This window comes from Syzygium oleosum, unplaced genomic scaffold, assembly GCF_021117445.2.
Source record: "Syzygium oleosum isolate NSW1041296 unplaced genomic scaffold, Sole_v2.1 Sole_v2.31, whole genome shotgun sequence".
Taxonomy (NCBI): domain Eukaryota; kingdom Viridiplantae; phylum Streptophyta; class Magnoliopsida; order Myrtales; family Myrtaceae; genus Syzygium; species Syzygium oleosum.
The window spans coordinates 1935584-1955451 of NW_026607515.1; the positions used below are offsets into that span (position 1 = coordinate 1935584).

General features: G+C 39.9%; 3 protein-coding genes across 3 annotated transcripts; all 3 read left to right on the forward strand.

The window, feature by feature from the left end:
• The first annotated feature begins 206 nt into the window (after positions 1–206).
• On the forward strand, positions 207–4278 carry LOC115663081 (receptor-like protein EIX2). The gene has a single exon (XM_030585134.2). It carries the CDS (start codon positions 390–392, stop codon positions 3996–3998), a length of 3609 nt encoding a protein of 1202 aa, XP_030440994.2. The 5' UTR covers positions 207–389; the 3' UTR covers positions 3999–4278.
• Positions 4279–10777: 6499 nt separating this feature from the next.
• On the forward strand, positions 10778–11468 carry LOC115663670 (receptor-like protein EIX2). The gene has a single exon (XM_056304137.1). The coding sequence runs from the start codon at positions 10815–10817 to the stop codon at positions 11466–11468; it is 654 nt and encodes a 217-aa protein (XP_056160112.1). The 5' UTR covers positions 10778–10814.
• Positions 11469–13642: 2174 nt separating this feature from the next.
• On the forward strand, positions 13643–14683 carry LOC115663671 (heavy metal-associated isoprenylated plant protein 39-like). Its single transcript, XM_030585657.2, has 3 exons — positions 13643–13792; positions 13949–14027; positions 14255–14683. The coding sequence occupies exons 1-3, from the start codon at positions 13784–13786 to the stop codon at positions 14500–14502; spliced, it is 336 nt and encodes a 111-aa protein (XP_030441517.2). The 5' UTR covers positions 13643–13783; the 3' UTR covers positions 14503–14683.
• The last annotated feature ends 5185 nt before the right edge of the window (positions 14684–19868 follow it).

Sequence of the window (19868 nt, forward strand, 5' to 3'; positions counted from 1 at the left end):
GTGCAGGAACATCTTTGAATATAAGCACAAATGTCTAAAGAGATGATCTTAAATTTGACTTTTTTGGGAGATTGTAGATTTGGAGTCAAGTCATAAGGATGCAGTTGGATAATACTAAAATCAACGAGTGATATTCCCTTTATTGAGATGGTATATGAAATTGTGCACACGTGATATAAATGGTACAGCAACGATATAAAATAATAATTGATTACATTCACTACCATTCATTTTCTTGCTCTCTATAAATGCCATTTGTCTACTCTTAAGAACACGCTCAAAATGAACCTCCCAAAGTTTAAACAAATGCACCCTAACCAAAAACTTGAAGCCTAATCGAGTGGCTTTCACGTGCAATATAGCTTCTGTTTACATTTTCAATATTATTCATGGCGGGACATGATAGTGTGAAAGTGCTTGTACTAGTAAGTCTGTTGTTAATTTTAGACAATGCCTTTTTATGCTTGTGCAGAAACAGAAGCTCATCCTCCATTTGCTTTGAAGAAGAAAGGGATGCTCTGCTGCAGTTTAGACAAAGTCTTTTAGACGAGTCAAACCTCCTTTCTTCCTGGAAAGGTGAAGATTGTTGCCGATGGACTGGAGTGACGTGTGACCGAGCAAATGGACATGTCGTCATGTTCCAAATCTTACCAAAAACTACGTTACTACCAGAAGATGAATTCTTGTCTCCACAAGGAGCTGGCCTCTCATACTCGTTCACAAGGTTTTTTTCAAAAGCTAGTGAACTAAACTCTTCTTTGCTCAATTTGAGATACTTGAACTACCTAGACTTGAGCGGGATCTTTTTCAAGTATGCGTCCATGCCCAAATTCATCGGCTCCATGAAGCAGTTGAGGTACCTTAACTTGTCCAACTCTTTCTCTTTTGCAACTGTTCCTCGTGAATGGGGAAATCTCACCGAGTTGGAATTCCTTGATCTCCATGGTTATTATCGCATGGGTGTTGTTAATGACATTCGATGGGTTTCGCATCTTCGAGCATTAAAGTACCTCGACATGAGTGGTATAAATGTTAACAGATCTGGAGACCTCGTGCAGGTGATAAGCACACTCCCATCTTTATCACATTTAAGTCTATCAGATTGTGGGCTTTATAACTTTCACCTGTCTTTTGGACGCTTGGCCAATTCTACTGCTCTTCATCTTCAGTACCTAGATCTTTCAAGGAATTCTTTTGAAGGTTTCATCCCAAGCACTATATTTCAAAACATGACTTCTCTCCAGCATCTCGATCTCCATAGTTATTATCGCATGGGTGTTGTTAATGATATTCGATGGGTTTCGCATCTTCGGGCATTAAAGTACCTTGACATGAGTGGTATAAATGTTAACAGATCTGGAGACCTCATGCAGTTGATCAGCACACTCCCATCTTTATCACATTTAAGTCTATCCCATTGTAGGCTTTATAACTTTCACCTGTCTTCTGAACGCTTGGCCAATTCTACTGCTCTTCATCTTCAGTACCTAGATCTTTCATGGAATTTTTTCGAAGGTTTCATCCCAAGCACTATATTTCAGAACATGACTTCTCTCCAGTACCTTGATCTTTCAAGGAACTCTTTCAACTTGGCCAATTATACTTCTCTTCATCTTCAGTACCTCGATCTTTCGGAAAATCATTTTGAAGGTCCCATCCAAAGCACTATATTTCTAAACATGACTTCTCTCCGGCACCTTGATCTTCAATCAAACCTTTTCAACTCTTCGGTATCAAGGTGGTTCAATAACTTGAGAAGTCTTGTCGATCTCAATCTTGCAAACAATCTTTTGCAAAGCATTGAGGGAGGGTTGTTCTCTTTCTTAAGGGAAAAACCGTTTCTCCGGTCTCTACTCTTGGGCAATAACGAACTTCATGAGGAGATATATTCAGTGGAGGGAAATTCTTCGGGGCTTATCGGGAAAAACTTCGAGCGACTGGAGATAAGTAACAATTTTCTTCAGGGGCCTTTGCTAGATTGGTCGGTGCACTTGAAAAACCTGAAATTGCTTGACCTATCATATAATCAATTACATGGAACCATCCCATCATCACATGGTTGGTTATGCTTGAGAGCACTTTCTCTTTCTTATAATCAATTAACAGGGAATATTCCGGAGGCATTAGGAAGATCGCAAGTCTTAACAATTTTAGATCTCAGTAACAATCTTCTCGAGGGCACCATTCCACACAGTCTCGGACACCTTCAAAATCTTGCCTATTTAGATCTTTCAGCGAATTCCTTGAGAGGAACTGTTTCCGAAATCCATTTCTCCAACCTCTCGAAGCTAAGGTATTTAGATATTAGCTACAACCATTTAGCTATCAAGGTGGATTCTGACTGGATACCAGCCTTCAATCTCTTATACATGGGGATGGCATCTTGCGAGTTCGGAATGGAATTTCCACGATGGATGAGAACGCAAGTCGACGCAGAATCCATAGATTTGTCCAATGCCTCCATTTCAGGATCTCTCCCAGATTGGCTAGGTCTCATGTCGTTCTTTGAACTGAATCTCTCTTACAACCAAATAAATGGATCTCTATCGAAATTTCCTTCTAGGATGGATCTTTTAGATCTCTCTCACAACCAAATAAATGGATCTCTGTCGAAATTTCCTTCTGTCTCGTCTTCATTAGATCTCTCTCACAACTTAATATCAGGACCTATTCCACAAAATTTTGGTCTAGCGATGCCTTATTTATTTTACTTGAATCTGAATGATAATCTCTTAAGTGGTCCAATACCAACCTCAATATGTGAGATGGAATTTCTGTTTGACTTGCACCTCGAATGGAATGAATTAGTTGGCGAAATTCCTACATGTTGGAAGAAGAGCCCTCGTACACTCCTTCATTTTACATTCCTTGATTTATCATCCAACATGTTGTCCGGAGTCATACCGAGTTCTTTGGGAAATCTAATCGGGCTGACGTCATTACACTTGAACAACAACAATCTCCATGGAGAAATTCCCGTGACTCTAAACTATTGCAGAACCTTGCAGATATTGGATCTTGGAGAGAACAAAATCTCTGGAAGTGTTCCACATTGGATTGGACCAAGTTTTCCGTTACTACAGATTCTTAGACTGCGAGAAAACATGTTCAATGGTAGTATTTCTTCACAGTTATGCCGACTCTCCGCACTGCAAATATTGGATATGGCAGTGAACAATTTGACAGGGATGATTCCAAATTGTATCGGCTATATGAAAGGGATGAAACTGAACAAAAACATAGATAAAGGCAACTCACTCTCCCCTGCTTATGCTCCTGCACATCGTGTGCATGGCCTGCCGGATCAAAACACCACTCATGCAGATTGGAAGCAAGAGCATGTGGAACAGGTCATGAAAGGGGTGGACCTTGACTACACAACACTTGATCTACAGCTTATGGTCAATTTGGATCTCTCGAGCAACAAATTGATTGGACCGATCCCTGGAGAGCTTACCTTGCTTTCTGGATTGCGGGGCTTGAACTTATCGAGCAACTTTCTTTCTGGAGGCATCCCGACTATGATTGGATACGTGAAATCGCTCGAGTCACTTGATCTTTCGAACAATCACCTTTCAGGAACAATCCCACAGAGCTTTTCTGCATTCACATCACTGAGCAAACTAAACTTGTCTCACAACAACTTCACGGGGCCAATTCCCAGAGGAAATCAAATCCAGACCCTTGATGATCCTTCCATTTATGCCGACAATCCTCTACTTTGTGGCGATCCTCTACAAAAGAAATGCCCCGGTGCGGAGGCCCCTCAAGCGCCAGAAGAAGATGCCGATGAAGAAGGTAAGATTGAAAAGGTGATGTTCTACCTCGTCATAATGTTCGGGTTTGCAACCGGGTTTTGGGGAGTTGTTGACGGTTTGGTGTACAAGAAGAATTGGAGACGTGCCTACTTCGGCTACGTGGATCGTAAAGCAGACATGGTGTACGTGATTGTAGCAGTGAAGGTAGCCGAGTTGAGGAGGAGACTGAGAAGAGGGTAACAGGCCTGTTCTCCATATCAATTTAGTCCAATGCTCTATTGATCTCGTGAAGTTTTTGCTTTCTTGTTCAAGCGGAATCGTCTTAGTAGTTGGCTTGTTCCTCCTTATGAGTAGTAGCCAATTTTTTTGTGTTCTTTAGTTTCAAGCTTGTCCGAGCAAGCCGTCAATGGAACGGCATGGGGAGTGCAAATCATGTCATTTGGTAATTTAGTCTTGCTCAGCAATTTAGCAGTACTTTGTGTTATTATATTCATGATGCTATGCTTGTCAATGATGTGAAAGTATGTCAGCAAATTCCATTGTCGTCCTTTTTACGCTCTTGCTGCTAATGGCACAGGGCCATCCAATGTTCAACGGATTCCGTTCCTAAGATTATGTTCCTTTCTCAATTTCGAGAAATCGGAACAAAATTTGCATGTGATCTAAATCACAATAAAGGATTCGTGTAAAGTTTAGAAACAATTCTCCACAAGGTGAGTACATCTCATTATTTAAGAGGAATCGAGGGTCCAGTCATGAAAAATTTCCTGTGGTTGATAGATTTTTTAAGTTGATGGTAGCTTCAAGTACAATTGTAAAAAAAGTATGATCAGTGACTTGCTTGTCATGTGATCTATTAGCAAATAATCATAATTATCATGGACCAACGTCTAAATGAATTTAAAATTACTTTCTTTTAGATTTTAGAAGTATGGTTAGTTAATTGTCATCATTATAATGAATTTATCAACATCCAAATAATTAGCAGGTTATTAACTGCTTCCAAATTTTACAGTGTGTTTAATAGACTACTCACACTACAATGGATTTACCAACATCTTAGTACATTAATAAATTACCAGAGTTTAGAAATTTATTCTTGGTAATTTACTAAGCACACTTGTAAAATTTGAAAAGAAATTGATAACTTCCGAATTTATTCGGATATTAGTAAATTCGTTATAGTGCCATAGCTTACTAACCGTACTTGTAATATTTCAAAAATAATTGTTAACTCATTAATTTATTTTGTTGTTGGTAAATTCTATAGAGGATTGGATATATACTAACCAACTTGTAACATTTTAAATAAGTAATTTATTTACAAATTTATTGAAATATCGTCAAATTCGTTATAGTTAGTAGTTTACTAAACTACACAGGTACAATTTGAAATTAATTGGTAACTTACTAACATCCCAATAATTTGGTGACTTTTAAATTTTTTTTCAAACCGTACAAGTGTACTTAATAAACTAGATGTTAATAATTTATCAACAGGACTGTTTTTTGGGTTGGATTTCCCTGGGCCACCTAATATTTTTATGAATTAGGCCACAAATGTTGAAAGAAGTCGATAAATTTAACGGGATAAAAGTTCATAATTCGACATCGACGTTTGTAACTTGAAAATGTTCGTAAATTATTTTTAAATAATGTTAACTTTCAAGCATGGGTGTTAAAATCTTGATTTAGATCTAAACATCAGACGATGTTGCGATTTAAGTGGGACAATGGACGTGGTCTTGTGAACTTGAATCTATGCAGTTTGCTCGCAACTTTTGATGTTATACATGATTCCATATATCTATACTTTTACATTTTAACATGTTTTAGGTGCGCGTCAAATTATAAAAGTGATAATCCTAGAGTAGAATTTTACTATACCAAGTTAGTAAGAGAGCATTCCTAATAAGTCATATGTTTTGATTGATACTTGTTAATTTATCAAAGAAAATTTTACTAAAAATAAGGCACTTGTGCCTAGGGGTGTCAACGATTCAGTTCGTTTTGGGTTTGTTGAAAATCCGAATCGAACCGAACCGAACCGAACCGAACTGTTAGGATATACGCTTGAATCAAACCAAACCTCGAGCTGAACCAAATACCCAATTCGGATTGGATCGGTTCCGATTTCGATTCGAATGAGAAAACTGGATATTAGGGTTGCTCATGTTGATTTTGAGAGGGGTAAGAAAGAGCATTCAATTTTTGTTGAAAATTTCAATTTGGTTTGGTTAATCGAATTGAACCGAAATAATCCGAATCGGAAGAAAATAACAATTATATTTTCATCATCCGAACCAAACCGAAAATGCAAGAAATTTCGGTTCGATTCGATTCAGTTCTGGTTTCAATTTGGTTTTTGACACTCTGCTCGTGCCCTACAAACTTGAAACTTCTAACATTTGCTATAGAAGGAATAAGGACATGATTTCATAGAATGACAGATTTAAATGGGCCTCAACAACCATGGGCCCTGTTGATTGGTGCTGGTCTGGACAGATTTAGATAGGCCTCAACAACGACGGGCCCCCAATTCTAGCAGCGTCTTCCGGCCACTGCGAACTTCTAACCAGACTCAATTTTGCTTAGGAAAAAAAAGGGTACCGCACAATTGACTCAATAAACATATCATCCACGAGAATATTTCGAGAATCCATATCATCGATACGTATTATCCTGGAAGTTGCTTGATTTATACACAAAGTGCGAACGCCCATTTCGTTAAAATCCTGTCAGAATTTGCATTTTATCCAAAAGAAACACAAACAGATCAATATAGAGAGACCCAAGTCGTTGTAGAATACGACGACACCGACCTCAAGACTCGACTTGGTGCTTGCGGGTCTTGCACTGAAAAACTTAGCCATACGTAAGTTTTACACGATAATGCGGTTGGTCGAGCCCCGACGAAGTGCGTACCTGTTGGTGCTGACTTTGTTAAAATGTTATCTATTGCTTGGCTTATAGCAGTGCGCAAAAGTGAAAAGTATGTAAGTTTTTTACTTGCCAAATGAAGAAGCTTTAGTAATTGAAAAGGCAAGAAAAAAGGAAAAAAAAAACACTAAAAGACTTGGTCCGTGTTTGGCACTGCAAACATTGGACAGTTCTCCACAATCTCCTCAATGGTGCTGCTCTTGCTTCCATGTTGACTTGCCCTAATTTGTAGAAAAATCGATTTTCTGCTCTGAATGGCGTCCGGTCATCGGTTTACTACCAATTGCAAGAATGGATGCGCCTTTGCTTCCTGATTATCATTATGACTTATGGACCTCGCAGTTGCAAGAATGGACCTGCCATTCTCTATAAGTGATCTGGGTTTCGGTAGAGAACCCTCAAACCTGCTCTCTACAGCATAGATTCATTCTCTCCCTCGTTGCTCATGGGGAGATATTGCTCCCCACTGCTTGCACTAGTAACCCTATCGCTTATTTCGGATAACTTATATGTATGCTTCTGCAGAAATTCAATGCCCATTTGGATAGAACAAGAAAGGGAGGCTCTGCTTCAGCTTAGAAAAAGCCTCTCAGACCCATATCGCTTGCTTTCTTCCTGGAAAGGCGAAGATTACAGCAAATGGAAAGGAGTCACTTGTGATGGAGTGTATGGTCATGTAATCGAGCTCCAATTCTTACGCCAGACCGTAAGATACAAAAACGGTACTATCGTTAGTTCCACCAAACAAAAGTTCTCCATGGTAAGTTGAACTCTTCTCTACTCAACTTGAGATACTTGAACTACTTGGACTTAAGTGGGATCGATTTCAAGCGCGGACGGATACCCACATTCCACATGTCGATGAAACAATTAAGGTACCTCAATTTGTCGTTTGGCAACTTCTATGGATCGGTTCCTCGAGAATTACGAAACCTCATGGGATTGGAAGTCCTTGATCTTCATGATGATCATGGGAATTTGGTTGTTAAAGATAACCGGTGGATTTCTTATCTTCAGTCACTCAATTACCTCGACATGAGTGGCTCAAAGATTGCCGCAAGAAGAGAACTCATGCAGATGATCAGCATCGTGCCATCTTTATCACATTTGAGCTTATCAACTTGCGGACTTTTCAAATTTCATCTTTCTTCTATTTGCTTGGCCAACTCCACTTCTCTCATTCATCTTCGGTATCTTGATCTTTCAATTAATTTCCTCGGAGGTCCCATCCCAAATGCTATACTCCAAAACATGACTTCTCTCCAGCATCTTGATCTTTCATGAAACTGTTTGCGCTCTTCAATTCCCATTTGGTTCGACAAGTTTACAAGCCTCGTTCATCTCAATCTTGAGGGAAATCGTCTTCGCAGCATTGAAGGAGGCTTATTGTCATTCTTGAAGAGTAAGAAGTACCTCAAATCATTGCGTTTGTGTAGTAACCAAATCAGAGAAGAGATTTCGACATCCCACGAAAATTCATCAAGATTCATCAAGTGTAACATAGAGAGTCTAATTATATATGCTAATCACTTTAGCGGTGCTTTGCCGAACTGTTAGTGCACTTTCGTCTCTTAAAGTACTTATTGCTTGGCAACAATTACTTCTCGGGTCCAATTCCTAGAGACATCGGAGCATTGCCAAACTCGGTAACAATAGATCTTTCAAATAATCGATTGAATGGCACAATTCCATCATCATTAGGTCAGTTGTCATCATTGAGATGGTTAGATCTTTCAAATAATCGATTGAATGGCACAATCCCATCATCAATAGGTCGATTATCATCACAGAGATTGTTAGATCTTTCATATAATCAATTGAACAGCACAATTCCGGCATCATTAGGTCAACTGTCTCCATTGAGATGGTTAAATCTTTGTTGTAATCAATTCTTGGGGCATATTCCTGCGTCGTTAGGGCAACTGCAGGCTTTGCAAGACTTGCGACTCAACAGCAATCATTTGAGCAGCTCTATACCCGAGAACTTTGGAGAACTTTCCCAACTTTCGGTTCTGTATCTTTTCAACAATTCTTTGGGAGGAGTGATTTCGGAAATCCATTTTTCTAATCTGTCGAGGCTAAAGGATTTGGACATTGGTGACAACAAGAACCTGGCTTTTAAGGCAGAACATGGCTGGATACCACCTTTTCAACTTCAGTCCATTCGGATGAATTCCTGTAAATTCAGATCCACATTTCGCGAATGGATGCAGACACAAGTGGACGTCAAGGGCATAGATCTCTCAAATGCTTCAATCTTCGGGGCTTTGCCTAAATGGTTAGGAAACATGACATATAGCTGGTTCAGTCTCTCGTACAATCATATTACCGGACCCTTCCCCAACATATCTTCTCACTGTTCCATTTTAGATCTCTCCCACAACTTTATCTCCGGACCTCTTCCAACCAATATTGGCGAGATGCACCTGGAGACCTTGTATCTCAATGATAACCATATTAATGGCACGTTACCATCATCCTTATGTGAAGAGGGTTTGTATGATTTAAGTATTGGCAACAATTCGCTATCCGGCAGTATTCCCGACTGCTGGAAGGTTTCTAGTTTGTCTCACTTGACTTTGTCATTCAATAAGTTGTCCGGAGTAATTCCAAGCTCAATGGGATCCTTACAGGGACTTTCAACCCTACACTTGAATGGGAACCATCTCAATGGGGAGCTTCCACTGGCTTTGGGAAATTGCACAAACTTGAATATTTTGGACCTTATGTAGCTAGCAAGGATCACCTAGAGGGGGGTGAATATGTGATCTAAAACAATTTTTAGTAATTTATGCGGAAACGAAATAAATCACAGAAGAGTCTGAATAAAGTTCAGATTCAAGACAGATTATATAGACGGTGCTCTTGATGTGCAGAATGTAAAGTAAGAGATAAGGGAAAGAGAATCTGCACACAAGTTTATAGTGGTTCGGCTTATAGCAAGCCTACGTCCACTCTCCCACGCTTACAGCCTATTGGCTGGATTTCACTATGTAATCAAGAGGAATTACAACTTCGAGTGTTAACACTCTTGTGTATGATAGGACTCTCTATCTCACACAATCACTCTTACAAAGTGTCCTCAAGATCTTAATATTTGGCTCGAATGACAAGAGAAAAATGATTGGATTAAGCTCGGACTTTGGACTTGTTGATTCTTGATTCTGTACGCACCCGCTTGCTCGTTGATCTCCTTAAATACTCCTCTGCTTCCAAACTAGCCGTTGGACAGCTTTCAGGAGGATCATCTTCCAATCTTTACCTTGAATGATTTGTATAGTAAGAAATTGAGTAGCCGTTGGTTGTGATTCTCGAATCCCGCCGATTCTGTCGCCCATACAATCGAATCTTGGTTTCCATAAGTAGAACTTTGTCCGTTGTAATGCATTCTTGTCATGATGTTTGATTGTCAATCGGTTTGATTCAGATTGAGACAATCGAACATTCCTTCGTGAAATCCATGCCGATCACTAGCTTGTTGTGTTACGTTACGAATGCAACGTCGAAGATATTCTCGCGTCCGCATCGGAAGAACTCCTGGCGTGCTGCGTCCGAAGAATTTCTGCGTCCGAATAATTTCTTAAGCGTCCGACGAATTTCTTCGTCCGAATAATTTCTTCGTCCGCATTTGCATCCGAATAACTTCGCATTCGCATCTGAATATCTTCCGTTCGAATCTCGTAACTTCGATTATGTGGGTCTTCAAAAATATACTTGACGGCTTGTAAAGTCCGAATAACTTTCTTGAGCCAGAATATACAGGCCTGGAATAATTCAGAATAAGTATCAGATTTACAATAACATAGAAGGTTTTGTCAACTTCAAAATTAATAGGAGTTTTCCTCAACAGAGGAGAGTAACTTCTCCGGAACCATTCCGACATGGTTCAGCGAAAGCTCTCAGTATTTGCAGATTCTGAGGCTACAAGAGAATAGTTTTACTGGTAGCATCCCTCTGCAGCTTTGTTCACTCTCAGGATTGCAAATATTGGATATGGCAGCGAACAAATTGACGGGAACGATCCCGCGTTGTCTCGGCTATATGGGTGGCCTGAAATTTTTCATTCAAGACAATCTACCTTATCTAGATTGGAATCGAGAGCTTGTGGTTGAGATCATGAAGGGAAGTTATATTGAATATACCAAAATTGTTCTAAGACTTGTGGGCAATTTGGATCTCTCGAGCAACAACTTAATAGGGCCGATCCCTGAAGAACTCACTTTCCTTGCGGGATTGCAAGGGTTGAACTTGTCGCACAACCTTCTTTCTGGAGGCATTCCCATTGGCATCGGGGACATGAAGTCACTCGAGTCTCTTGATCTTTCCAACAATCGCCTCTCAGGAACAATTCCGCCGGGCATTTCAGCATTAACATACCTAGCCCACCTCAACCTGTCGCGCAACAACTTCACGGGGCAGATTCCTAAGGGCTATCAAATGCAGACCCTCATCGATCCTTCCATTTACGCAGGCAATCCTCTACTCTGTGGCGATCTTCTGAGAAGAAAATGTCCTGATGCTGAGGCGCCTCAAGCACCGAAAATCTCTCAACCTGAAGATATACATGAAGAGGATAAGGGATTGTTCTATGTGGTTGTAATGCTTGGATTTGCAACTGGGTTTTGGGGCTTTTTCGGAGTATTGCAGTTCAAGAAGGATTGGAGACGTGCATATTTCAACTTTGTGGATCAAGCAATAGACAAGGCATATGTGGCGATAGCCGTGAAGGTAGCCAAGTTGAAGAGACTGAGACAGTCAAGAACTGCTTAAGTAATGAGCAATCCCGTGTCCTCCCTTGCCTTTGGTTCTTCATTTTGGATGTATGAAACTTCTTGTGCTCGTGTGATCTCTTCCATTTACCAATCTCTTCCCTTCCAGTAGTTTGCTCATTAATGTATTGTAATTAGTATGCTATGAGGTTTTCAACTTTGTCCTGCGCAGTGCGCGAGAACTCTTAATAAACGGCAAGGAAGACACCTTTCTTGTGTTACGGACACGTTGGAGAATATGCAAAATGATCGAGTCTAGGAATATCAATAGAAATATAATGATACAGCCCGTTTCATGTGGGCCAAGCCCCAAAAGGAATACTATGAGTAAACGCACAAGGTGGTAATCATTTATGGGTGGGTGTTGATCTATAATCACTCAAAAAGCTTTCTCCAATCCGATGCTCGACTCGTTATATCTCAAGAAGCCTTTTACTAGGGACAATCAGAATGTGCGGATGTTTGGAAAGGTTGCCCAAAGCATCATCCAAAGGCACAATGTTCTGGAAAACTGAAAAGAGAGGTCGCGCAGTGTAATCTATCAACAATCAAAACAAAGAAAGCAGGTAATGGATTTCAGGAGGTTCTGATAAAAAGAAAAAAGCATCACGCGACAGGGAACTTGCTTTGAGGAATTGCACCAATGGCAATGGCTTAATCTCTCTGTGTTTCCTATTTTTTGTTTAGGCCAAACTTTCTGTTTCCTCTTGACGGGAGGTTAAATCATCTATAGAACTCATCTCGTTTTATAAGGTGGCAAAGCACAAGTATCTGCTAAACATTCCAAGAGACAATAGAAATCTTAGCTGAATTACAGAATCACATGCTAAGAATGGGTAGACATTCCAGCACACGTCGGCGAATTTGTGAAGCAGAAGATGGACAAACGTGGGCAGAGAAAAATTGAAACAAATAGAAAACAGACAGCAGTGGTAAGCGAACAATGGCCAATTCTAGCTTAAAGGCCATCATTCAAGCGCCAAGTCTTCCTATCTTTTCAACTACAAGAGCTTGTGAAGCATAAATTCAAACAGGTGGGCAAACAATAATCCGAACTAGAAAGCCTTTCATTTCCCACACAATCCCGCCATCAAAAGAACACAAGCTCATTACCTGATTTTATGAAGTACCATCATAAGCCATGGAAGTGAGCATTATGAGCATTTCACTGTTCAACTTTCAGTTGAAAAAGAGAAATGATGTAATCTTGGGTACCTTGGTCAAGAAAGTTGGCCCCGAATTGCAGTCGCTTTAGTATACTCATGCATGACCCATACCGTTTCTTTGGCGCTTGAACCCTTGCTTTCTGTGAAATATAAATTCCTCATAGTGCCGGTCAACTCATTAGTGCCTTTGGCATTGATCTTCTTCTTTTGACCGGTTGTTTTCCAATGACCGGACTGAGTTTGTTGGTCAAATTACTAGTGTTTGGAGTCTTGAACTCAAGACGAGACAAGAAGGATTCGAGCCGCAATATGAACATGGCCATCTGCATACTTTCCAAGTCAACTAAAAGATGCATTTATCTCACGAAAAATAAATAATTTTAAAAAATATTTTCTAAAAATGATCGTTTATATCGTCAAAAAAAACGAATCAACGAAAAATATATTCATCATTCATGAAAATATTTATACATAAATTATTGTCGATAATGAAAATATTTTTCATTGACTAATTATTTTGATCGACATAATCGATCGGAAATATGTCTTTCAAATCATTTATTTTCCGCGAAACAATTAAAGCCTAATAAGATACAAAAACTAGTGGAAGTTGTACCTCATCACAACTCATAAACTTCTATTTCGATTGTTTCGGAATCGTATTGAAACCTTAATGGTCCATACTATCGATGTCCCTAGTTATGACCACGGAATACCTCCTCGAAAATTGTGCAGAACATTAGGACACACTCGCTCAAAGAGTGAAAACGGGTCGCATTCAAGTGATATCTCTAGACGATATTCAATATATATACACGCGTGTGCAAGCGACCGATGGTTTCGTTTCTTAGGCTATTGCTCCCTCTTTTTAATTGAGAAATCACCTGAACGAGGGATGATGTTACCTGCTCACTTTTTGAGAATTTCATGTCCAAGGAAAAGGAATGATGTGACCTGCTCACTTTTTGCCTTATATTCCTTGCTTGACATGAACGTAATTTAGAAGATCGACCGACCTCAATTTGGACTTTGCGCACGTCTCTAGCCCAAAATAAAATGCTCGAATAATGCCCATATAATGTCCCCCACCTCATCTCTCACTCTCCTCCCCACCTTCGGAGTTCCCTCTCTCTAAGCTTCTTCATTCCTCATGGCTCAGGTCATTCCAACTTCGTACATTCTCTCCATCCACGTTTGACTTTCTCGTCAGCTCATTTGCATGATCTCGTTTTCTTATGAAACTGCATCTTGAAAAGTTGAAACTCAACTGTTTTGAACTTCATCTTTCCTTGCTGTTCTGAATTAATTCCTGCAGAAGGTGATACTGAAGGTGTTGACGATGGCCGACGACAAAACCAAGCAAAAGGCCATTGAAGCTGCTGCCGATATCTTCGGTATTTCCCTTATCGGAGTTCATACCCTTAGTTTATCGAATATCACATAGATGATTAGCATAATCTGTTCATTTTCACGCTATCCTCTCATGCAAGTACTTAATATTACGTGAAAATTGGCTGCTGTTGCTGTTGCTGCAAATCCTGCACTGATTACGTTGTCACTTAGTCATTTAATGATTTTTATGTGGCTGATGGATGTTTTTAACATTGCGTTATGAGAAAAGGGGTGGACTCAATAGCGGCTGATCTGACGGACCAGAAGCTGACGGTGATAGGGCAGATGGACACGGTGGCGGTGGTGAAGAAGCTGAAGAAGGTGGGGAAGGTGGACCTCATATCAGTAGGACCAGCTGTGGAGGAGAAGAAGGAGGAGAAAAAGGAGGAGAAGAAAGAGGACAAGAAGGAGGAAAAGAAGGAAGAGCCGCCCAAAGTGGAGAATAAAGTAGAGCAAAAAGTTGTGGATAATAAGTGAAAATGAAATGAGTGATCCTCATTTGGTCAATTGCATATCACAATATTTTTTTGCTTTCTCTCTTTTGTTTTCTTCTTATGATATGCTCATGCAAGATAAGAATTTCAGATCATAGTGAGGTCCTTGTTGCTAGTACAACTTAAATGGAAGTTAGATGAATGGCATGTATTAAATTAAGGTATTGAATAGCTTACTTCTATTATTGTTCGAACTTAAATTGTGCTCAACATCTTTCTTTCGGGAAATTCCAAATATCTTCCTCGAATTTCATCGGCTTATCACTCTGCATATTCGAATTTTGAAACTTCTAAATTTGCATGCCCTATAAAAAAATTTGCATGTCAAACTACCCCGAAAGAGCAAATCCACTTTCAATGAACAAGACTCAAAAGTCAAGATGCCAAATGAGAAAAGAGAACTGGTAAAAACATTTTCAGAAAAAAAGGTAGTAAATTGGTCAAATACTCATATTCGAATGTTGGTACCGGCACTCTAGGTGAACTCGGAGTTTTTGAAAGTAGAAGTTGCAAAATGATATGTGTGAAATTTATCAAGAAAATTACCAAAAAGGTTCTAAATTTATTGTACGGTGGCTAATTCAATCCTAAATCTTTTAATTTTGTCAATTTAGTCCTAAATCTTTTGAAGATTTGCCAATGTAGTCACTCCGGCCAATTTTGGCCGGAAATTGCTAACATGGATGCTAAACATCTTAAATGGCACATGCAGCGCTGACGTAGACTATTTTTTCATACTTTACCGAATTTTCTCTTTTCTTTCCCTTTTTTTCTTTACTTTTTCTTTTTCCTTCATTGAATTTTCGGTTGGTGGGGCCCCAATGCCGGCCGACAATGCCCTTGCCGACCATAGGTGAGGGCCTCCACGCCCTCGCCGGCCAATAGGGAAGGGTTGTGACCCTTGCCCGAATCTAGGGAGGGTTCGACACCCTCACTTGTGGGCAGTGAGGGTATGGAGGCCCTCACCTGTGGCTAGTGAGGATCGTTGATCCCCATCGACCAAAAATCCGAACGAAAGAAAAGAAAAGGAATAAGAAAAGAAAGAAAAGAAAAAATGATAAAATAAGAATTTTTTTTTAAAAAAATTGTCCATGTTCAACACCTGCCGTTTGGCTAGAAGTGTCAAAACCGAACCGAAAAATCGAATCGAGATATGAACGGAACCGAACCAAATAAAAAATTTCATGCATTTCGGTTCGATTTCGATTGCGGTTCGGATAATCAAAATTAACTAATTTTTTTTTCAATTCAGTTTATTTCAGTTCGGTTCGGATCGAACCGAACTAAAATAAACATTTCGGTTTTAGCCCTAAATAGCCCTATCTCGCCCAATCGCCCTCTCTCACGCTCGCATCTCCTTCTCCCTCTCCCTCTCCTCCTCGCCGCTCCGCCTCCGAAATTCGCGACTCCCCCCTCCGGCTCCACCGCCGCCGCTGCCGCTGCCTCCTCCGACAGCCGCAGCTCCCGCCGGGATCACGGGCCCGAGCAGGGCTTTTTCCTTCGCCGGTCTGCGCGATCGAGCCTCGCCACCGTCACCTTTTCCGTTCCTCGGTTTCCCGTCGTCGGCGGCGGCTCTTGGTGCAAGGGCACCGGCGATATTATCCCCATCACCCAAGGATACCTATTCGCGCCTGTTCGACAAAGCTTCGATTTTGCTACATGTTCCCGAGTGTTCTTCTTTGGGGTGAAAGGTGATGTAGCTAGCAAGGGTCACCTAAAGGGGGGTGAATAGGTGATCTTAAACAATTTTTGATAATTTATGCGGAAACAAAATAAATCACAGAAGAGTCTGAATAAAATTCAGATTCAAGACAGATTATATAGACGGTGCTCTTGATGTGCAGAATGTAAAGGAAGAGATAAGGGATAAAGAATCTGCACACAAGTTTATAGTGGTTCGGCTTATAGCAAGCCTACGTCCACTCTCCCACGCTTACGGCCTATCGGCTGGATTTCACTATGTAATCAAGAGGAATTACAACTTCTGAGTGTTAACACTCTTGTGTATGATAGGACTCTCTATCTCACACAGTCACTCTTACAAAGTGTCCCTCAAGATCTTAATGTTTGGCTCAGAACGACAAGAGAAATGATTGGAATATGCTCAGACTTTGGACTTGATGATTCTTGATTCTGTACTTCCTTCTGCTGCTCGTTGATCTCCTTAAATACTCCTCTACTTCCAAACTAGCCGTTGGACAGCATTCAGAGGATCATCTTCCAATCTTCACTCTGGACAGATTTGTATAATAAGGATTGAGTAGCCGTTGGATGACAGATTCTGAATCCCGCTGATTCTGGTCGCCTATTCAATCAGAATCTTGATTTCCATAAGTAGAGCTTTGTCCGTTGTAATGCATTCTTGTCGAGATGTTTGATTGTCAATCAATTTGATTGAGATAGAAACAATCAAAACTTTCCTTCTGTGAAATCCATACCAGATCACTAGCTGTTATGTCTCGTTCTGAATTCTGCATCTGAAGAAATTCTGCGTCTGCGTCTGAAGAACTTTTGCATCTGCGTCTGAATAATTTCTTCGTCTGCATCTGAATAATTTCTGCGTCTGAGTAATTTCAGCGTCTGAATAATTTCAGCGTCTGAATCTTCAGAACTAAGATTATGTGGGTCTTCAATAACATACTTGACAACTTGTAAAGTCTGAATAACTTCCTTCTGAGTTTCCAGAATATAAATACCTGGAATAAATTAGTTCAGAATAAGTATCAGACTTATAATTATGTGGAAGGTTTTGTCAACTTCAAAATTATTAGGAGTTTTCCTCAACAATTTCCCCCTTTTTGATGGTGACAAAACTTTCCTGCAGATTGAATTATTTTGAAATTGATATGAAATTAAATAAACATATTAAGCTCATGAAGCACAGATTGAAAGAGCAAACTCTGTTGATATCTGTGTCTTTCTCTTCCTTTGTATATAACCTGCAAATCTGCACATAATTTCTCCCCCTTTTTGTCATTAGCAAAAAGATAATAATTGAGAGAATAAGTCACTGAGATTAAGTAATCAACCAGTCTAACAATAATTGTGAGATATATTACAGACCAATTAAGAAAAAAATCAATTTCGAGAGAAATGTTGAAAAACATGCTATTTTTTAGGAGTACAAATCAGTTGAAAATTGTCCAATATTGAGACAGCCTCCTCAATCTTCGAACTGCATTGACCTATGGCCTTATCCATGTTGAATGAGCACATAGTAATGGCTTCCTCTAATGCTGCTTTATCTGCTGCTGCCTGAAGTTGTTGAGCCTTGTTGTTTTCCTCAACAATTTTATGTAGATTCTGCATATTTTGTTCTAGAGCAGCTTGCTTGTCTTTAATCTCGAGCAGAATAGAAAGAATGTTCTAATTTTCGGATGGTTGACCTTGGACATTAGCTTCCTCAGACTGATTGTACCATGTGGCTGATTCTGGTGGAATCTCCCCCTGAACAGGTGCTTGATCTTCAAAAACATGTTCTTCATGAATTGATTCTGAAACCTTGAAAGCTGGTTCAGGAACATGTTCTGGGCCTCCTGTTTCAAAGTGTTCTACTTCTGCTTCATCATTTTCATCATTCAGAAGAATTCTACGTTTCTTGCTGTACACTTTTAGTGGGGTAGGAGAATCAGGCTGCTTGCTGGGTGAACTGGTTCTTTTCTTTTGCTCTTTGTCTTTCTCCAATTTCTTTCCAGCAGATTTAGCCACCGACTGTTGAGCCTCTTTTCCTCTTACTCTGTCTCTTACATCTTCAAATTTCTTCATTTTGGAGAGCATTCTTTCTCCAACAAACATAAGAGGTAGCATGGTTTCACGCAACTCATCAGGAATAGATAGTCTTAAAAACATGAATATTCTAGTGATAAGTGCACCATATGGAAGATGACCCGCATCCTTCTGTAATGCCCTATACATATGGAATATGATGAGATGAGGGAGAGAGAAGGATTGACCTTTTAAGATAGCCCAAATGAGCTTGACTTCTGATTTTGAAAAGTCAGTTTTTGAGGCATCTTTGGGCTTCAAACAGTTGATTATGATCTTATGCAAGATCACAGATCGTCTGGATAAGTCAGAATAGGAGAGATGGCGCTTGGATCCTTGAGCAAAGTTTGGATTTTCAGAAGCCACCTGTGAAGCTTCTTCAAGATTCACTACCAACGGAGTAAAATTGGAGTGTGTGGCTCCAATTATCCTTGCCAACTCATGCGCTTTTAAATCAACCTTCTTGTCACCAACAGTAAACTGAATCCAATTTGGTGACAGAATTGAAAGATTGGAATAAAAGTAGGCAGTTAATTCAGCATAAGTATTGGCAGATTGAAGGCAAAATTCATAAATCCCTAACTTCTCAAACAGGTGCTTTACAGAAATGCCAGCCTTCTCCAGGTATTCGAAATCCACAGTCCTATTGTTCATTACCCCTCTAGCAAGTAACAACTTGTAGCACATGTGATGCGCAGTGCTTCTGAACAAACCTCCTGTTCCAGGCAAACCAGATGCTATTCCCACCTTTATCTCAAAAGTCTCAAAAAATCGTGCATCATCATCAAGAACAACAAATTTCGAGGCATTTGTGGACTTAGGGCTTCTATGAACAGATTTCTTTTCAGAAGGAGTGGAAGTTTCTCCAACCTTTTCTTTGCCCTTTTTGGAAGAAGATTCTTTTGGGGTAGAGCTGGCTAGAACATTGTCAGTTTTACTACAAAACTGAGAGTAGGTTTCAGCGAGATGTTCTTCAGAGAGTAAATTATTGTCTTTAAGATAGTCGCGCAGAACCGATTCAGAGGCATTGCTTCTCTTTAACCGCCGATAAGCATTCCATACAAGCTTGATACTTCGAAAACGAAAATTTGTTTTACCGGACGATTTCGGTGGTGACGATCGCTGAGGAGGTGTCGCTTCAGAAGGGTCTTCATGATGGTCGGATTCTGAGTCTGAAACCTCCAAATATTCCGCCGGTGCTGTAGACTTTGAGTCTTGGTCGAGAATACGTGAAGATCTTCTACGGGCCACCATCTTGAACGGCATTATGATCACTTTTGGAGAGGAAAGTTTCGATCTTTGGAGGAAGAAGAGGAGAGTCTCTGAATATCGGAAGGGTTTTGAGAGTAAAAGATCGTACTGATAGGGTTTTGAAAAGAAGAGGACGGGTTTATAAAGGAGGTGGATAAGTTTTGGAAGGAAAAGTTACTTTTAGAAAATAAAAAGATATCCCAAGCAAGTGGGAAGAAAATATACTCTTTGAAGCTTAACCAAACATGATGATATCATAACAATATATTAAGCACAATTTATCAGATAAATTAGAATACATACCTGATTTGCTTCCAAAAGTAACAATTATAA

What these genes read in the sequence shown, in the direction of transcription:
- LOC115663670 (XM_056304137.1), top strand. Translation starts at nt 10,815, where the DNA reads ATGAAGGGAAGTTATATTGAATATACCAAAATTGTTCTAAGACTTGTG.
- LOC115663081 (XM_030585134.2), top strand. Translation starts at nt 390, where the DNA reads ATGGCGGGACATGATAGTGTGAAAGTGCTTGTACTAGTAAGTCTGTTG.
- LOC115663671 (XM_030585657.2), top strand. An exon ending in AGCTGCTGCCGATATCTTCG is followed by an intron (nt 14,028 to 14,254) that starts GTATTTCCCTTA and finishes TTATGAGAAAAG; the next exon opens with GGGTGGACTCAATAGCGGCT.